General features: G+C 45.7%; 2 protein-coding genes across 6 annotated transcripts in view; both read left to right on the forward strand.

Annotated features, from left to right (window-relative positions):
* LOC143986937 (phosphofurin acidic cluster sorting protein 2-like) overlaps window positions 1–17,439 on the forward strand; it is a 134,714-nt gene extending 117,275 nt beyond the window's left edge. For 4 of the 5 annotated variants that reach the window (XM_077485351.1, XM_077485348.1, XM_077485349.1 and 1 more), the window contains 6 exons: window positions 10,701–10,743; window positions 14,505–14,547; window positions 14,976–15,117; window positions 15,458–15,681; window positions 17,108–17,221; window positions 17,294–17,439. In XM_077485351.1, the coding sequence (XP_077341477.1) occupies window positions 10,701–10,743; window positions 14,505–14,547; window positions 14,976–15,117; window positions 15,458–15,681; window positions 17,108–17,221; window positions 17,294–17,406 (679 nt within the window). In that variant the 3' untranslated portion in view covers window positions 17,407–17,439. The other variant, XM_077485352.1, reaches the window with a different exon arrangement.
* Window positions 17,440–18,518: 1,079 nt separating this feature from the next.
* LOC143986939 (uncharacterized) lies at window positions 18,519–19,834 on the forward strand. Its single transcript, XM_077485354.1, has 2 exons — window positions 18,519–19,670; window positions 19,708–19,834. Exon 1 carries the CDS (start codon window positions 18,519–18,521, stop codon window positions 19,287–19,289), a length of 771 nt encoding a protein of 256 aa, XP_077341480.1. The 3' UTR covers window positions 19,290–19,670; window positions 19,708–19,834.
* The last annotated feature ends 448 nt before the right edge of the window (window positions 19,835–20,282 follow it).

A 20,282-nucleotide genomic window follows, 5' to 3' on the forward strand; every position in this document is an offset into this window, starting at 1 on the left:
GATTCATTATAGTGTCTCTGTTACCTATCTCTTCTTGGATCTTCACAAGATCCTTTTGTTTAATTGGAGAAAATATTCTGTAGATCCATGTGCATGACTAGAGGAGAGCTTCTGAAGATCCATGTGTCTGATTACAAGAGATCTTGTGTAAGTAATTTTACCTGAATGGAACAGATCACGGAGATTGAGTGTGACTGTTGAAAATCTTCTAACGATCCTTGTGTCTGAGTAGAAGAGATCGTGGAGATCCTTGAATCTGAATAGAAGAGATCTTGGAGATCCTTGTGTCTGAGTGGAAGAGATCGTGGAGATCCTTGAATCTGAATAGAAGAGATCTTGGAGATCCTTGTGTCTGAGTAGAAGAGATCGTGGAGATCCTTGAATCTGAATAGAAGAGATCTTGGAGATCCTTGTGTCTGAGTGGAAGAGATTGTGGAGATCCTTGAATCTGAATAGAAGAGATCTTAGGAGATCCTTGAATCTGAATAGAAGAGATCTTGGAGATCCAAATTGCAGAAGATCTTGTTCCTCAGGCCGCGTACACATGCGGGGACTGTTCGCCCAACTTTGTCCGCTGAACAGTGTTTCAGCGGACAGTCCGCTCGTGTGTGGGCTTCAGCGGACAGTTTCAGCGGACAGTCTGACGAACAAAGTTTTTCGGAATTTCCGTAAGACAGTCCGCTGAAACTTGGTTTCAGCGGACAGTCCGCTCGTGTGTAGGCTTGTTCGACAAACTAAGTTTCGCGCATGCTCAGAAAGGATTTACACGGCGAAGGTTGCATTGCAGTGTATTGGACGTCGAATTTCTCGTCCCGTCGTACGTGCCGTTCACGTCATCGCGCACGCTTTCAGCGGACTGTTCGTTCATCGTGTGTGGTCAAGTCCGTTCATGCAAATTTTGAGCGGACTGTTTGTCGGATTGTTTGACGAACAAAGTTGGGCGAACAGTCCGCCCGTGTGTAAGCGGGCTTAGTCCATATTCTCTGGTGTATCACTTTTGCACGTTTTGTTAATAAGTATTTTTGTGAAGCTTCTTCCATCTAGTAGTTCCTGATTTTGTAGATTGAATCGGAAGATCTCCTGGGCTCTGCTTCATATTTTTGTAGGGGAATATATGTCTATTTCAGAGCAAATTGCACCATTTCAGTAACCATTGAATTTTATGATTTTGGGATGCTTGATTTGGAAAGAGGGGAAAAGCTCCAATGAATGTATTACCAGAGCCAGGGCAGAGAGGTAGATACAACAGACTGAAGGACACAAACCTTGTGAAATAAAAGTAAAATTTAATAGCAAAGTCAAATATATCAAACGCTCATTGCAGGCAATACAAGGATACAGCAGCAGTGCAAAGCCAACAAAAGTATCCACAGTATGGGGCCTGCAGAGAGATGGAAATGTGCAACGTCTGAGGATTTCCCAGATGAGCATTTGATTAATCCGCTTACTGTATGTGGTTTTAGGTAATTTGCTATTAAAATCCACTTTTAATGTGTGGGGCTTGCGTCCTTCTCTCTCCCAGCGCTGGACCTTCCCTGATCTCCAGGACCTGCCAGACCAAGTGGATTTCACATCCTCTTCATCACCTCTGGATCCCATGTGGGCTCTGATGGGTTAAACATTCATTAATTGAATTTATTGTCAGAGGCATAGATGAGAAGGTTGGGATCCAGACAGTTAGTGATGCTTGAATGCAGTCTGGTGGAAGGAAGGACTTCCATATGTATATTCTGTATATATTGTATTATGTAGATGAGAGATAATCATGAACTCTATAGAGGAGAATCCTGACGCTCCTCCTTATGTTCTGCACTAAAACATGAAGGTGAAAATATTGGTTGACTGTGTCCTCCACAAGGGATAGATGAATATCGGGTGACTGTGTCCTCCACAAGGGATAGATGAATATCGGGTGACTGTGTCCTCCACAAGGGATAGATGAATATCGGGTGACTGTGTCCTCCACAAGAGATAGATGAATATCGGGTGACTGTGTCCTCCACAAAGGATAGATGAATATCGGGTGACTGTGTCCTCCACAAGGGATAGATGAATATTGGGTGACTGTCCTCCACAAAGGATAGATGAATATCGGGTGACTGTGTCCTCCACAAGGGATAGATGAATATCGGGTGACTGTGTCCTCCACAAAGGATAGATGAATATTGGGTGACTGTGTCCTCCACAAGAGATAGATGAATATCGGGTGACTGTGTCCTCCACAAAGGATAGATGAATATTGGGTGACTGTGTCCTCCACAAAGGATAGATGAATATTGGGTGACTGTGTCCTCCACAAGGAATAGATGAATATTGGGTGACTGTGTCCTCCACAAGAGATAGATGAATATTGGGTGACTGTGTCCTCCACAAGGAATAGATGAATATCGGGTGACTGTGTCCTCCACAAGGGATAGATGAATATTGGGTGACTGTGTCCTCCACAAAGGATAGATGAATATCGGGTGACTGTGTCCTCCACAAGAGATAGATAAATATCGGGTGACTGTGTCCTCCACAAAGGATAGATGAATATCGGGTGACTGTGTCCTCCACAATAGATAGATGAATATTGGGTGACTGTGTCCTCCACAAGGGATAGATGAATATTGGGTGACTGTGTCCTCCACAAGGAATAGATGAATATTGGGTGACTGTGTCCTCCACAAGAGATAGATGAATATTGGGTGACTGTCCTCCACAAGAGATAGATGAATATTGGGTGACTGTGTCCTCCACAAGGAATAGATGAATATCGGGTGACTGTGTCCTCCACAAGGAATAGATGAATATTGGGTGACTGTGTCCTCCACAAGGAATAGATGAATATTGGGTGACTGTGTCCTCCACAAGGAATAGATGAATATCGGGTGACTGTGTCCTCCACAAGGGATAGATGAATATTGGGTGACTGTGTCCTCCACAAGGGATAGATGAATATCGGGTGACTGTGTCCTCCACAAGGGATAGATGAATATCGGGTGACTGTGTCCTCCACAAAGGATAGATGAATATCGGGTGACTGTGTCCTCCACAAGGAATAGATGAATATCGGGTGACTGTGTCCTCCACAAGGGATAGATGAATATCGGGTGACTGTGTCCTCCACAAGGGATAGATGAATATCGGGTGACTGTGTCCTCCACAAAGGATAGATGAATATCGGGTGACTGTGTCCTCCACAAGGGATAGATGAATATCGGGTGACTGTGTCCTCCACAAGGGATAGATGAATATTGGGTGACTGTGTCCTCCACAAGGGATAGATGAATATCGGGTGACTGTGTCCTCCACAAGGAATAGATGAATATCGGGTGACTGTGTTATCTACTAGTAGACATATATTGGGCGTCCCAGCTCTCATTTGTATAATGTTTTGCTGGGTTGATTAATGTGCTATAATTCCATTGTTACCATTTCATCTGAAACATTCCCCACTGGTGGAAGTCATGAACAAAACACACCAAACTGGAAAGAAGAATGCATTGTGTGAGGATGTAACAGAATTGTCAGAGTTGGGCGTTTTTTATATTAAATAACTTTATAACTGAATGAATAAACGTGCTAAAAAAAATCACATCACATCACATTACAGCTCCCCCTTCATATCAGTGGTCCTTTCTTCATATCGGAGCCCCCTTCACAAACTTCAGAGGTCCTCTCTTCACATTAGATACCGTTATCCCATCAGTGTCCTGAGTCCCCATCCTACCATACAATCTACATGAGAGTGTTAGTGTGACACATGGTGGGAGGTGGGACAGATCTAGGAAGGGGGTCTTCCTTCTTCTAAATGCTGGTGTGACCCTGGGTGCCGCCAACCTGGATCAGCAGCATGCGTTTCCATGGTGTGGTCAAGCTGGTCACCAGTTTTAGTAAATTTCCCCTCACTTGTGCTAGATAAGCCTAAGAATTGAATATTACTGAAGAGAAACCCATTTTTTTTAAAAGAAAAAATGTGAATGTTCCTCAGCAATGCCGGAGCAACATTGTCTGTTATGATGACACAAACATACATTACACGTATGCATACAATGTATGTATGTGATTATATGTATGTAAATATATAGGGAGGGTATTATGTTCACAAAAATAAAAACCTCGCCACAGCCATGAAGTATAGTAGGGGGAGGGTAATGGTGCTTCAAGACAGCATGATTGATAGGCCAATCAATTCAGAGTACTAACAAGATATTCTATAATGTTAGGACATCTGAAGTCTAGAACTGTAGAGAAGTTGGGTCATTCATCATGAAAACCATCCCAGGAGCAAATAAGCAACCCAGAGGGGATGGTTTATGGTTATGTAGATAAAGATTACGTGACATTTTAATGCCTTGTGTGCGGAAGTGTTGAAAAATCATAAGAATTCCCTAAACCTTTACTAAGTCCTCTGCTGAACACATATTCCTTGTTTGGCCCTTTATCTCCATCATTGGTGGACTGGCATCTGAATGGCAGAAAAACATTTTCACCAGAGGACCCGGACTTTTCCATTAGCAATATTTCTGCTACCTGTACTATGCTTGCTTGCTTGCTTGCTTGCTTGCTTCAGAATTCATCAAAAAAAGTGTTAATACATTCTTCTAATAGTTACTATACTATTTTCTTTTATTGTCTTCTTCAATTTCCTATTCTCCTTCAGTTTCTCTTCTGCCACCTCTCCTGTTATTATTCATATTCTCCTCTTCTATCTCCTCTTCTCCCATTACTCCAACTGCAATTATGTATCCTCCTCCATCTCCTCTGCTCTCTCTTCTTCTGCCTCGTATTCATGTGTCTCCTCCAGCTCTTCTTCTCCCACCTCTCATCTATTTCATGTGTCCTTCTCCATCTCTTCTTTTCCCACCTCTCATCTATTTCATGTGTCATCCTCCCTGTCTTCTCATACCTAATCCATGTGTTCTCCTCCATCTCTTCTTTTCCCACCTCTCATCTATTTCATGTGTCATCCTCCCTGTCTTCTCATACCTAATCCATGTGTCCTTCTCCATCTCTTCTTTTCCCTCCTCTCATCTATTTCATGTGTCATCCTCCCTGTCTTCTCATACCTAATCCATGTGTTCTCCTCCATCTCTTCTTTTCCTACCTCTCATCCAATCCATTGCTTCTTCTCCCACCTCTCATCTAATCCATGTGTCTCCTCCAGCTCTTCTTTTCCCTCCTCTCATCTATTTCATGTGTCTCTTATATCTCTTCTTCTCCCGCCTTTCATCTAATCCATGTGTCCTTCTCCATCCCTTATTTTCCCACCTCTCTAATCCATGTGTCCTCCTCCATCTCTTCTTCTCCCGCCTCTCATCTAATCCATGTGTCCTCCTCCATCGCTTCTTCTCCCACCTCTCATCTAATCCATGTGTCCTCCTCCATCTCTTCTTCTCCCACCTCTCATCTAATCCATGTGTCCTCCTCCATCTCTTCTTCTCCCACCTCTCATCTAATCCATGTGTCCTCCTCCATCGCTTCTTCTCCCACCTCTCATCTAATCCATGTGTCCTCCTCCATCTCTTCTTCTCCCACCTCTCATCTAATCCATGTGTCCTCCTCCATCGCTTCTTCTCCTACCTAATCCATGTGTCCTCCTCCATCGCTTCTTCTCCCACCTCTCATCTAATCCATGTGTCCTCCTCCATCTCTTCATCTCCCACCTCTCATCTAATCCATGTGTCCTCCTCCATCGCTTCTTCTCCCACCTCTCATCTAATCCATCACTTCTTCTCCCACCTCTCATCTAATCCATGTGTCCTCCTCCATCGCTTCTTTTCCTACCTCTCATCTAATCCATGTGTCCTCCTTCATCTCTTCTTTTCCTACCTCTCATCTAATCCATGTGTCCTCCTCCATCTCTTCTTTTCCTACCTCTCATCCAATCCATCGCTTCTTCTCCCACCTCTCATCCAATCCATGTGTCCTCCTCCATCACTTCTTCTCCCACCTCTCATCTAATCCATGTGTCCTCCTCCATCTCTTCTCCCACCTCTCATCTAATCCATGTGTCCTCCTCCATCGCTTCTTCTCCCACCTCTCATCTAATCCATGTGTCTTCCTCCATCTCTTCTTCTCCCACCTCTCATCCAATCCATCACTTCTTCTCCCACCTCTCATCTAATCCATGTGTTCTCCTCCATCGCTTCTTCTCCCACCTCTCATCTAATCCATCACTTCTTCTCCCACCTCTCATCTAATCCATGTGTCCTCCTCCATCGCTTCATCTCCCACCTCTCATCTAATCCATGTGTCTTCCTCCATCTCTTCTTCTCCCACCTCTCATCCAATCCATCACTTCTTCTCCCACCTCTCATCTAATCCATGTGTCCTCCTCCATCGCTTCATCTCCCACCTCTCATCTAATCCATGTGTCTTCCTCCATCTCTTCTTCTCCCACCTCTCATCCAATCCATGTTTACTCCTCCATCGCTTCTTCTCCCACCTCTCATCTAATCCATGTGCCCTCCTCCATCGCTTCTTCTCCCACCTCTCATCTAATCCATGTGTCCTCCTCCATCACTTCTTCTCCCACCTCTCATCTAATCCATGTGTCCTCCTCCATCGCTTCTTCTCCCACCTCTCATCCAATCCATGTGTCCTCCTCCATCGCTTCTTCTCCCACCTCTCATCTAATCCATGTGTCCTCCTCCATCGCTTCTTCTTCCACCTCTCATCTAATCCATGTGTCCTCCTCCATCGCTTCTTCTCCCACCTCTCATCTAATCCATGTGTCCTCCTCCATCGCTTCTTCTCCCACCTCTCATCTAATCCATGTGTCCTCCTCCATCTCTTCTTCTCCCACCTGTCATCTAATCCATGTGTCCTCCTCCATCTCTTCTTCTCCCACTTCTCATCTAATCCATGTGTCCTCCTCCATCGCTTCTTTTCCTACCTCTCATCTAATCCATGTGTCCTCCATCTCTTCTTCTCCCACCTCTCATCTAATCCATGTGTCCTCCTCCATCGCTTCTTCTCCCACCTCTCATCTAATCCATGTGTCCTCCTCGATCACTTCTTCTCCCACCTCTCATCTAATCCATGTGTCCTCCTCGATCACTTCTTCTCCCACCTCTCATCTAATCCATGTGTCCTCCTCGATCACTTCTTCTCCCACCTCTCATCTAATCCATGTGTCCTCCTCCATCTCTTCTTCTCCCACCTCTCATCCAATCCATCACTTCTTCTCCCACCTCTCATCTAATCCATGTGTCCTCCTCCATCACTTCTTCTCCCACCTCTCATCCAATCCATGTGTCCTCCTCCATCTCTTCTCCCACCTCTCATCTAATCCATGTGTCCTCCTCCATCTCTTCTCCCACCTCTCATCTAATCCATGTGTCCTCCTCCATCTCTTCTTCTCCCACCTGTCATCTAATCCATGTGTCCTCCTCCATCTCTTCTTCTCCCACCTCTCATCTAATCCATGTGTCCTCCTCCATCGCTTCTTTTCCTACCTCTCATCTAATCCATGTGTCCTCCATCTCTTCTTCTCCCACCTCTCATCTAATCCATGTGTCCTCCTCCATCGCTTCTTCTCCCACCTCTCATCTAATCCATGTGTCCTCCTCCATCGCTTCTTCTCCCACCTCTCATCTAATCCATGTGTCCTCCTCGATCACTTCTTCTCCCACCTCTCATCTAATCCATGTGTCCTCCTCGATCACTTCTTCTCCCACCTCTCATCTAATCCATGTGTCCTCCTCCATCACTTCTTCTCCCACCTCTTATCCAATCCATGTGTCCTCCTCCATCTCTTCTTCTCCCACCTCTCATCCAATCCATCACTTCTTCTCCCACCTCTCATCTAATCCATGTGTCCTCCTCCATCACTTCTTCTCCCACCTCTCATCCAATCCATGTGTCCTCCTCCATCTCTTCTCCCACCTCTCATCTAATCCATGTGTCCTCCTCCATCTCTTCTTCTTCCACCTCTCATTTAAAGAGGAAGTAAGCTCTCCCACTCTGATGCTTCTTTTCATTTAGTCCATTATAATAATTAATTATCAAACTATAGCCACTGTAATCCAGCCCAAATCACATATTACTTACTGTTTAAAGAAACTTAAAAAAAAACTTTTTTCCAGGGGTTAGGCAGCACCATCTTAAGTATTGTTTTCTGAGTCCACAGTGGAGTGTATTTCCTCCCTTACATTGAGCACTTCCTGTACTGTTAACCAAGCCTCCTTCTCAATCCAACGTTTCTATGGCAACCCTGTTCATAGCTGACTTGTTTTATTTCATAGTATTTACTCGTGTGGATTATCTAGTGTTTGCCTTTGTCCGTTTTATCAGCTTCAGATGATAAGACTGCAGTAATGCTGTCCGATGCCCTGCTTTACACTGCATGTGATGTCACATGGTCACATGGGGTGTACTAGGATGCTCTGAATGATTCTGAAGTCTCCTGGGATTTCAGTGTTGTGTGCAGTAGGAATCCTGATAATATATAAAGTACACAGAGTGTGCTGTAAATCAGGGGAGATCTGGGCATGCTCAGTGACGTCATTCTAAAGAACAAAAAGGATTGCAACAATACTAAGCAAGTAAGGAGATATCTACAAGCCATGTTCATTAGGGTTTTTTATGCTGATTTACATGGGACAAAGTTGTGGGGGAGAGTTTACAACCACTTTAATCCATGTGTCCTCCTCCATCTCTTCTTCTCCCACCTCTCATTTAATCCATGTGTCCTCCTCCATCTCTTCTACTCCTACCTAATCCATGTGTCCTCCTCCATCTCTTCTTCTCCTACCTAATCCATGTGTCCTCCTCCATCTCTTCTTCTCCCACCTCTCATTTAATCCATGTGTCCTCCTCCATCTCTTCTTCTCCCACCTCTCATTTAATCCATGTGTCCTCCTCCATCTCTTCTACTCCTACCTAATCCATGTGTCCTCCTCCATCTCTTCTTCTCCCACCTCTCATTTAATCCATGTGTCCTCCTCCATCTCTTCTACTCCTACCTAATCCATGTGTCCTCCTCCATCTCTTCTTCTCCTACCTAATCCATGTGTCCTCCTCCATCTCTTCTTCTCCCACCTCTCATTTAATCCATGTGTCCTCCTCCATCTCTTCTTCTCCCACCTCTCATTTAATCCATGTGTCCTCCTCCATCTCTTCTACTCCTACCTAATCCATGTGTCCTCCTCCATCTCTTCTTCTCCCACCTCTCATTTAATCCATGTGTCCTTCTCCATCTCTTCTTCTCCTACCTAATCCATGTGTCCTCCTCCATCTCTTCTACTCCTACCTAATCCATGTGTCCTCCTCCATCTCTTCTACTCCTACCTAATCCATGTGTCCTCCTCCATCTCTTCTTCTCCCACCTCTCATTTAATCCATGTGTCCTCCTCCATCTCTTCTTCTCCCACCTGTCATCTAATCCAAGTGTCCTCCTCCATCTCTTCTTCTCCTACCTAATCCATGTGTCCTCCTCCATCTCTTCTTCTCCTACCTAATCCATGTGTCCTCCTCCATCTCTTCTTCTCCTACCTAATCCATGTGTCCTCCTCCATCTCTTCTCCTGGTAATTAGCTGTGCTCCTCAATCCCCTCTTCCCCGATCTCTATTCCTACTATCCATGTGTTCTCCTCCATTATCCATCTGTCCTCCTCCTCTTCTTACTATTATTCAAGTGTCCTTCTCCACCCCCTCTTCTTCCACCATTTCTGCTACTCCCACATCTTCTACTTCATCACCGGTTACCATTTCCCCTTTGCTGTTTTCTCCGCTATCTCGTCTCTGCTTGTTTTATGTGTCCTTCTCCATTACTTCCACCTCTCATCTATTTCATGTGTCCTCCTCCATCTCTTCTTCTGTTCTGTTATTCATAGGTCCTAATCAATCTTCTCCCGCCACTCATCCTATTATCAATGTGTCCTTCATATACTTTTCTTTCTAGTCTCCTGTTATTCATGTGCCCTCCTTCACTTGCTATTCTCCCATCGCTCTTTTCACAAGGCCTCCTCCATCATGTTTTCATCCATCTCCTCTCCTTGTATTATTAATGTGTCCTTGTCCATCTCAGGTTCTGCCAACTCTACTTCTGTTATCCATTTGTCATCCTTTATCTCCTCTGTTCTCACCTCCCCTTCTGTTTCCTCAATTGCCCTCCTCCATCTTCTCTGTTCTCACCTCCCCTTCTGTTTCCTCAATTGCCCTCCTCCATCTTCTCTGTTCCCATCTCTCCTTCTGTTTCCTCAATTGCCCTCCTCCATCCTCTCTGTTCCCATCTCTCCTTCTGTTCCCACCTCTGCCTCTGTTTCCTCATTGGTCCTCCTCCATCTGCTTTTTTCTCACCTCTCCTGTTTTCTCCTCTGTTTCCACTTCTTCTGTTTCTCCATTGGTCTTCATTTTTCTCCTCTTTTCCCACCACTCCTTTTGTTTCCTCTTTGGTCCTCCTCCATCTCTTCTGTTCTCACCCATCCTTTACTTTCCTCTTTGGTCCTCCTCCATCTCCTCTGTTCTCACCCATCCTTTACTTTCCTCATTGGTCCTCCTCCATCTCTTCTGTTCTCATCCATCCTTTACTTTCCTCATTGGTCCTCCTCCATCTCCTCACTTATTTTTTATGTGTTCTTCTCAATGTCGTTCTATTCCTCGGCTGAGCTTTATTTTTTTTGTGTTATTCTATTATTTATTTTCACATCTCTACTTTACTTCTTAAATTTTCTATTTCGGTGTCTTTTCTTCTCCTCTTCCCCTTTTCTCAGTGCTGAAGAAGATTCTTGCCAGAAGTTTGTTCCTTTTATTGGGGTGAGTCCTCTTTACACAGAAACAAACATTTGATGTTTAGCCAACAAATTTGAATTATGATTAAAATGTATTATTCTATAATTATATATTATTTTAAAAAAAAAATCTTTTATGGTGACAATCTTCTTATTCATTTGAGTTGCAAAATTCCCATCACATAAACAATGTGTTCTTCTCTAATCCTGTAGACTGGCTGAGATTATCTCAGGTCCACACTCCGGAGTTCTAGACGTTGAAGGGGTTTGAGTGATCAGCTGACATACAGAGCATCCGGAAAGTATTCACAGTGCTTCACTTTTTCCACATTTTGTTTAGTTACAGGCTTATTACTAAATGGATTAAATTATTTAAATTAAAGATTAAATTATTTATTTTCCTCAAAATTCTACAAACCATCCCCCATAATGACAATTTCAAAGAAGCTCAATACTTTGGTGAAGCTCCTTTGGCCTCCAGTCTTGGTGAGTATGATGTATGATGCTACAAGCTCGGCACACCTATTTTTGGGCAGTTTCTCCCGTTCTTCTTTGCAGGACCTCTCAAGCTCCATCAGGTTGGATGGGGAGGGTCAGTGTACAGCCATTTTCAGATGTCTCCTTAGATGTTCAATCAGGTTCAAGTCTGGGTTCTGGCTGGACCACTCAAGGACATTCACAGAGTTCTCCCCTGGCCACTTCTTTGTTATCTTGGCTGTGTGCTTAGGGTCGTTGTCCTGTTGGAAGATGAATCTTCGCCCCAGTATGAGGTCCAGATCGCTCTGGAGCAGGTTTCATCAAGGATGTCTCTGTACATTGCTACATTCATCTTTCCCTCCATCCTGACTAGTCTCCCAGTTCCTGCCACTAAAATACTTCCCCACAGCATAATGCTGCCACCACCATGCCTCACAGTAGGGATGGTATTGGCCAGGTGATGAGCGGTGCCTGGTTTCCTCCAGACATGACGCTTGCCATTCAGGCCAAAGAGATCAACCTTTTATAGAATTTTTGTTTCTCATGGTCTGAGTCCTTCAGGTGCCTTTTACTGAGGAGTGGCTTCCGTCTGGCCACTCTACCATACAGGCCTGATTGGTGGAGAGCTGCAGAGATGGTTGTTTTTCTGGAAGTTTCTCCTCTCTCCACAGAGAAATGCTGAAGCTCTGTCAGAGTGACCATCGGGTTCTTGGTCACCCCCCCCTGACTAAGGCCCCCCTCCCCCCCCCCCCCGATTGCTCAGTTTGGCCGGGCGGCCGCTCTAGGAAGAGTCCTGGTGGTTCCAAACTTCTTCCATTTATGGATGATGGAGACCACTGTGCTCATTGGGACCTTCAATGCTTCAGAAATGTTTCTGTATCCTTCCCCCGATCTGTGCCTCCATACAATACTGTCTCCAAGGTCTACAGACAATTCCTTGGTCTTCATGGCTTGGATTGTGCTCTGACATGCACTGTTACCTTTGGGACCTTCTATAGACAGATGTACGCCTTTCCAAATCATGTCCAATCACCTGACTCTACCACAGGTGGACTCCAATCAAGTTGTAGAAACATCTCAAGGAGGATCAGTGGAAACAGGAGGGACCTGAGATCAGTGCTGAGTGTCATGGGAGGAGCTTGTGATACATATGTACATGGGAGGAGCCTGTGATACTCGTGTACATGGAAGGAGTTTGTGATGGGAGGAGTCTGTGATATTTCTGTACATGGGAGGAGCCTGTGATACTTGTGCACATGGGAGGAGCCTGTGATACTTGTGCACACGAGAGGAGCCTGTGATACTTATGTACACGGGAGGAGTCTGTGATACTTATGTACACGGGAGGAGTCTGTGATACTTATGTACATGGGAGGAGCCTGTGATACTTATGTACATGGGAGGAGTCTGTGATACTTATGTACATGGGAGGAGCCAGTGATACTTATGTACACGGGAGGAGTCTGTGATACTTATGTACATGGGAGGAGCCTGTGATACTTATGTACACGGGAGGAGCCTATGATACTTATGTACATGGGAGGAGCCTGTGATACTTATGTACATGGGAGGAGTCTGTGATGGGAGGAGCCTGTGATACTTCTATACATGGGATTTTTTCCTTTTTTATTTTTAATAAATTTGCAAAGATTTCAATCAATCTTCTCTCTCGTTGTCATTATGGGGGATGTTTGTAGAATTTTGAGGAAAATAATGAATTGAATCCATTTTTAAATACGGCTGTAACATAACACAATGTAGAAAAAGTGAAGCCCTGTGAATACTTTCCGGATGGTCTGTATATTCCAAGCTTACCAAAAAAAGGGAGAGGTAGGGTCTAAATAATTGTACATTGATGCATTCTGAGTGAACGTTATCACAGAACGGTGGAATGTGACCTCTGATAATTTAGAATTGAAGAAGCTGAGGCTGTTAGAGCTGGATGAGGTCCTCCATTGCAATGTCTTCAGGTCGTTATCATAAAATACATCTAAAGAAGGACGAAGGCTCTTCACATTTTGGTGTTCGTTATATAGAATGAAATCCCATAAATGTGTTTAGAATAAAGCCATCTGTGGTCTTCTGGTGCTCCTCTCTTATATGACTGATCGCTCTGTGGCTTGTTGGTGTCCATAATGAGAAGTTTTGTCACATGGCCACTTGGTCATTGTCTTTTGTGGCCTTCATTACCAGGAACAAGCCATTTAGCCTCAGTACATATAACCAAATACCCCTCCGCTCCCAGTCCCAGCACAGGGTGTTGGCTCCCTAAGTAGTCCATCCTCTGCCCAGCATGCAGACATTATAGGAAAAAAAAAGGGAGGGGGTGCCACTCCAGAATAAAGGCCGAAGTTTACATTTTCTTCATACATCTGGAATAAAAGGCAAGATCAGCCAAGCCTTGGCCTGACTCTACAATCAAGCTCATTGCCGAGCGAAATGCGTCAGTGGCAGAGGTTCGGATGACCTGGTCTTCTACAACAAATGATTTATAAATGTACACACTGACTTTCACTCTGCAGCGGATCACCCCATCCCCCACACACACTTTTTTTTTTCTAGAAATGTGAGTTGTACAAATCTGCTACCATCTAGACTTGAGCTGGACTTTGTAACCGTTATTGCCAATCTCTACCCCAGTTACCAGACACGTTTAGCCATCTTTTTTACAGGAAGCTCCGACTAATTAAAATGAATACTCTGAATCTCAATAAATATATTGTAATATAATGACAACAGTCTTCTCTCCATCAGAATTCTTGCTCCTTCCATTCATCTCTCACCTCGTTTAGCCTGACCCCCATCAATCTCTCCTCCTCCTTCATGTCTTGAGCTCATCTGAGGGTGCCCACATGGACGATGATTGGGGGTCATCGCATTATACTGAAGTGACGCGTTTCTATCTAGATTAGACTGGGAAGACTCTTAGGAATATTGTCCCTGTACTGGCTCATTTGGGTCCTCAATATTCTACGTGGATGAGACCAGAAATATCCACCAAACTTGAAGGCAACCTGGTTTGTTCTAATAAAATTCTTGATTTTGGGAAGTGACCTGATAAAGATAGCAGTACCGGAGTATATTGACAGGCGTCCGTGCCGCTATTCATTACACAGATTCACTAGTACACTCCAGGCTTCACTATAGATGCATTCTCACTCTTACATTGAATGATGGTCCTGATGGTGTCTTGGTCTCACTGTACTGTTGTACTCCATCCATCCCCAAGTCACTGTGCCGTTTCCTCTCTATATGCTTCTGTGGTCTGTGTCCTGAAAATGAATATATGCTTGTCTTATATTGTCACAGATTGTGAAGGTTGGAATTGTGGAGCAACCACTGCCAGCTTCTGGTGAGTTTACAGACCACACAGGGTAAGGAATAGGTATAGCCCTGCCATCCAATGTATGCATACCTGGGGGTTCCATGACCATATGGAGGTATGGGGGCCACAAGTGAGGGTCCTGTAATGACTCCAATGTCCACAAGGCCTACACTATCTCACTATTCATATGTGCTCAAACCTTCACTGGTTCTTCTGCTTTCCGTAATGGAACGCTTGACTCAACTGACCTCACTACGTACCTTCCCAACATGGTGTCCATTACATGTTTATTGTATGATATTACACTGAAGGAGACCTATCGTGGGAACGATTGTTATTAGGGAAAGAAGACATCATTTGATTCTGCAGAGAGAATTCTCCATGTAAGTTACTTTGGTCTACAGATGAAGACTTTTCATGGTGTGAATGAGTTTGTGTTCTTCTTCTCTCTGCAGTGGATTCGGATGAGGCTTCTGTCTGCAGTCCATCACTCCTGAGTTCCTCTTCTTCTCCTGGAGCCAACACTTCTGTTACTAAAGAAGCCACCGGCACCCCTCCTCCATCACCCTCAGTCAGCAGTGGCCTGTCTAATGCCGGGTGAGAGGCTCTAAATTATGAGTAATGTCTCGTGCAGCACTGAGCTCTTCTGTCCGGGTTCTCTCTTCCCCAACACTGTCCTGGGGACATATACTGAATGGGACATATACTGCCACTAGAAAGACACACATGGGTCCCCCAAAAAATGATTTATTTATTATGGAAAATAACATTTTACAACCTGACATCGCCTCCTTCCACAGTTCTGCAACGTGACTGCTGACATAATGTACGTGACCATGGAGGCCTCCATATACTAATCTGCTTTTCTCTGTTTCTCTCTCCCATTGCTGTTGTTTCCTCCCCCCTCCATCGTTCCCTCTGTTGTTGGCGGTCTCAGGGCTTTGTCTTCAGGCCTAGAGGTGATGGGGCTCCAGGTGGATTACTGGCAGTGGCAGGGGGCAGATCGCAGGAAAGATGGAGACAGGAGAGACACAGCCACTAAAAACACAATAAAGGGGAATTTTCGGTCACTGCAAGTCAGTCGTCTCCCCCCACCCGGAGAAAACAACTTGCCACTCGGCATGGCCATGACCATTGTCACCCAGGAGAAGAACAAGAAAGGTGAGTGCTGGAAGATGTCCCTGTACCTTGTGAGCAGTCATTTCCTGTGTCCCGCCATGTGAAGCTCGTCATGTCCTCCCACGATCATCCATCAGATCTTCGCTGGTGATAAAGTTGTCCATACAGACGGAGGGGGTCTATGAAATACTATGGGAGGGGGTCTATGGAAAACTACGAAAAAGGAGTTGTGAGGGATCTATGGAATAAAAGGGGAAGGAGATGGGAGGGGTCTATACATATATTCCATAGACCCTCCCCCCCCCTTCATTTCACCTTTCACTGCTGCTTTCTCATCTATGGCGGGAGGGTTAAGCAACCCTGAACAACACGGTAGAGGAAAAATTGCCACACTTTTATTTTCAGATACATTTGCAAGGCCTCATTAAAAGTAATGAAGTCCTGAAGAGTGCAGGGCCAGGAGTAAGGCTGACCATAGATTACCCTTCTTTTCTCCAAGGAATCCTCCCTGCTGTGCGATTGTGTTCTGGCAGTAGGACTCCTCCACTCTCAGAATACTGATCAGCGCTGCAGCTCGTTCATAGAGAAGAATTTCCCAATATAACGTTCCACAGACGTTGATCTTTAGGTTAGGGTTAGCGTCAAAGATGGATCGAAATCCACCCAGTCCCGGCTGAACCAATCAAAGGTCAGTCCATCTATGGCCAGCTTTAGTAATTCAGAGTTCAGCAGCTTGTAGAGTTCAGTAATAAGTCACCCAGAATTCAAGGGTCAATAATAAATAAGGCAGAGTGCAAAGAACATGAGTAAGTAATGCAGGGGTCTAGAGTAGCATAAAGTGTACCGGGCAGCTCAGAGCTGTCACTGTGGCCCTTGGAAAGCACAGGGGCCCCACAAAAATCTCATTACACCCCCTTCCTAAGTCACTTTCATCATGGAGGAAAACCACCAGCCAGTGAGAGGAAAATCCTGGTGGGGATCAGATAAATGGCAGAACCTGTACCGGGTACCATTCAAAGCCGTCTCTTGTAATAAAGATTTTTTGAAAGGATCCCACAAGAGGGATTACAAGAGAACTGAGGCCAACCCACCATCCCCCACCGCCAAGTGCCATCCACAATCCTCTCCCCGAAGAATCCCCCAATTCTTTTACACAGATAACACATACCTAGAAATGTTCTCTTCCTTTTCCCTTACCCAGAATCCTCGTTTACCAACAATCCCTTCCCTCTGCTACCTTACCCATAATTCTCTGCTCTATTACCTTATTTTCAATCATCTCCCTTACCTAGAATCACCCTTCCCCTTACCCACAATCCTTTCTCTTTGTTCTCCTTACCCATAATCCTCTGTCCCAATCTTCTCCCTTTGATACCCACAGTCCTGGCTCACAGAATCCTCTCCTTCCCCATTCGGTCGTGTTTGATCCCCACGTTCCATGCAATGAGAATTTTGTCTCCTCTCCTAGTCATGTTCCTCAGTAAGAAGCCCAAAGAGAAGGAAGCTGAATCTCGCAGTCAGGTCATTGAGGGGATCAGCCGCCTCATTTGTACAGCCAAGAACCAGAACACCATGCTGCGAGGTGAGTGGCCGATATCGATGTGGCTTCACGTCGGTGTCACTGGTGATCTGATCTCATTATTTTTCTTTGCAGTCACCATAGACGGGGTGGAGTGGAACGATGTCAAGTTTTTCCAGCTGGCTGCTCAGTGGCCAACTCATGTCAAGCAGTTCCCTGTGGGCGTATTTGGTCATGTGAAGATGTGATGTCATCATCGGAGAGGAAGATCAATCACTGTGTTTTCCCTTCCTGAGTCAGTGACTTCAAGTAGGGAGTTGTGTAGTTTTTATGGTCACTTTTCCTACAAAATGAAGATATTTTTGAAATATGTGTGTAAAAAAGACTGTGCCGTCTTCGTGAAAGTATTACTACTAGAACCCCACATAGCGCTTCGTTTTCACAATATCCTGAAAAGAAACAAATTCTCAGTGATCTTCCCTTTTCCAAAAACTGGAAGGAAGAATCGTCCATTCCCCCGTCTGGTTCCAGAAGGGAGCGATGTCCGTTTTCCCATCTGGTTCTAGAAGGGAGCCTCATCTGTTCCCCCTCTGGTTCCAGAAGGAAGCGTCGTCCTTTTTTCCCCATCTGGTTCTAGAAGGGAGCATCGTCCGTTTCCCTGTCTAGTCCCAGAAGGAAACGTCGTCTGTTTTCCCATCTGGTTCCAGAAGGGAGTGTCATCCATTCCCCTGGCTGGATCTAGAATGGAGCGTCTTCCATTCCTCCGTCTGGTTCTAGAAGGGAGCATCGTCTGTTCCCCTGCCTGGTTCTAGAAGGGAGCGTCGTCCATTCCCCCGGCTGGTTCTAGAAGGGAATGTTGTCCGTTCCCTGGCTGGTTCTAGAAGGGAGTGTAGTCCGTTCCCTTGTCTGGTTCTAGAAGGAAGCGTCGTCTGTTCCCCCATCTGGTTCTAGAAGGAAGCGTCGTCTGTTCCCCCATCTGGTTCTAGAAGGAAGCGTCGTCTGTTCCCCCATCTGGTTCTAGAAGGAAGCGTCGTCTGTTCCCCCATCTGGTTCTAGAAGGAAGCGTCATTCATTTATCTTCTACATATCTCTGGAAAAGCATCATTCACTGCACTGCTGGCGGGGAGATTCTCTCATTTCCCACCATTACAATTCAGGAACAATTTATAAATGAGGAAGAAGCGGGGATTTACCTCTTGCACTTCAGCAACTAGTCCAATAAATATGTCTGTCTGTTCCTGATTTGGTAACTTAATGTAAATGACACTGATAGGGGGCGTTGGGGTTCCATCACTTCTTAGAGTCTGAATTTTGCACTATATGAGGATTCACAAAGCTCTCCATGTGAGGAAAAGAGAAGATGGGAAACCCCAGAATAGAGCCGTATGGACTAGAGAAGGCGGGAGACCCCAGCATAGAGCCATATGGACTAGAGAAGGCGGGAGACCCCAGCATAGAGCCATATGGACTAGAGAAGGCGGGAGACCCCAGCATAGAGCCATATGGACTAGAGAAGGCGGGAGACCCCAGCATAGAGCCGTATGGAATAGAGAAGGAGGGAGACCCCAGAATAGAGCCGTATGGACTAGAGAAGGCGGGAGACCCCAGAATAGAGCCGTATGGACTAGAGAAGGCGGGAGACCCCAGCATAGAGCCGTATGGAATAGAGAAGGAGGGAGACCCCAGAATAGAGCCGTATGGACTAGAGAAGGCGGGAGACCCCAGAATAGAGCCGTATGGACTAGAGAAGGCGGGAGACCCCAGCATAGAGCCATATGGACTAGAGAAGGCGGGAGACCCCAGCATAGAGCCGTATGGAATAGAGAAGGAGGGAGACCCCAGAATAGAGCCGTATGGACTAGAGAAGGCGGGAGACCCCAGCATAGAGCCGTATGGACTAGAGAAGGCGGGAGACCCCAGCATAGAGCCATATGGACTAGAGAAGGCGGGAGACCCCAGCATAGAGCCATATGGACTAGAGAAGGCGGGAGACCCCAGCATAGAGCCGTATGGAATAGAGAAGGCGGGAGACCCCAGAATAGAGCCGTATGGACTAGAGAAGGCGGGAGACCCCAGCATAGAGCCGTATGGAATAGAGAAGGCGGGAGACCCCAGAATAGAGCCATATTGAATAGAGAAGGCGGGAGACCCCAGAATAGAGTTGTATGGAATAGAGAATGTAGGAGACCCCAGAATAGAGCTGTATGGAATAGAGAAGGCGGGAGACCCCAGAGGACGAGAGAAGGCGGGAGACCCCAGCAGTGCTGTATGGAATAGAGAAGGCGGGAGACCCCAGAATAGAGCCATATGGAATAGAGAAGGCGGGAGACCCCAGAATAGAGCCATATGGAATAGAGAAGGCGGGAGACCCCAGAATAGAGCCATATGGAATAGAGAAGGCGGGAGACCCCAGCAGAGCCGTATGGAATAGAGAAGGCGGGAGACCCCAGAATAGAGCCGTATGGAATAGAGAAGGCGGGAGACCCCAGCAGAGCCGTATGGAATAGAGAAGGCAGGAGACCCCAGCAGAGCCGTATGGAATAGAGAAGGCGGGAGACCCCAGAATAGAGTGGGATGGGGGGGGCTCATCTTCTCTGTAGACTTTCTGTGAAATGTGATGTCATTTATTGTTGATGGGAATCTGATACTTTGACAAATAAACTGAGATGTAGTAAGGAGAGTTGTTATTTTGTGATCTTTGCTACACTTTCCCTAGTTGGGAATATTGTAAATTTATATTCTTGGAACTGATGACCTTAAAGGAGCTGTAAAGGCAGACGGTACCTTCTATGCATGAAGATGTGCAGCAGCCTCCTCCTCCCCCCTTTCTACCCAGTGATGTCCATGAGTGTCTCTGCCATCTGAGGCTCTCCCTCCTGATTGGCTGAGACACAGCAGCGGTGTCATTGTCTCCCGCTGCTGTCAATTAGCCAATCAGGAGAGAGAGGGGGCTGGGCCATGGCTCCGTGTCTGAATGGACAAAGGGAGCTGTGCCTCGGCTCGGGTGTCCCCATAGCAAGCTGCTTGTGTTGGGGTCACTCAACAGGAAGGAGACCTGAGAAGAGGAGGATGGGGGCTGCTCTGTGCCAAACTATTATAGAGCCGGGAAGTAGAACATGTTTAT

The sequence above is a fragment of the Lithobates pipiens genome, unplaced genomic scaffold, assembly GCF_037356315.1.
Source record: "Lithobates pipiens isolate NorthernLeopardFrog02 unplaced genomic scaffold, aLitPip1_a1.2 Scaffold_18, whole genome shotgun sequence".
NCBI lineage: Eukaryota > Metazoa > Chordata > Amphibia > Anura > Ranidae > Lithobates > Lithobates pipiens.

Excerpts from the sequence above, each read along its gene's own strand:
- LOC143986939 (XM_077485354.1), top strand. The coding sequence starts at position 18,519 with ATGGGAAACCCCAGAATAGAGCCGTATGGACTAGAGAAGGCGGGAGAC.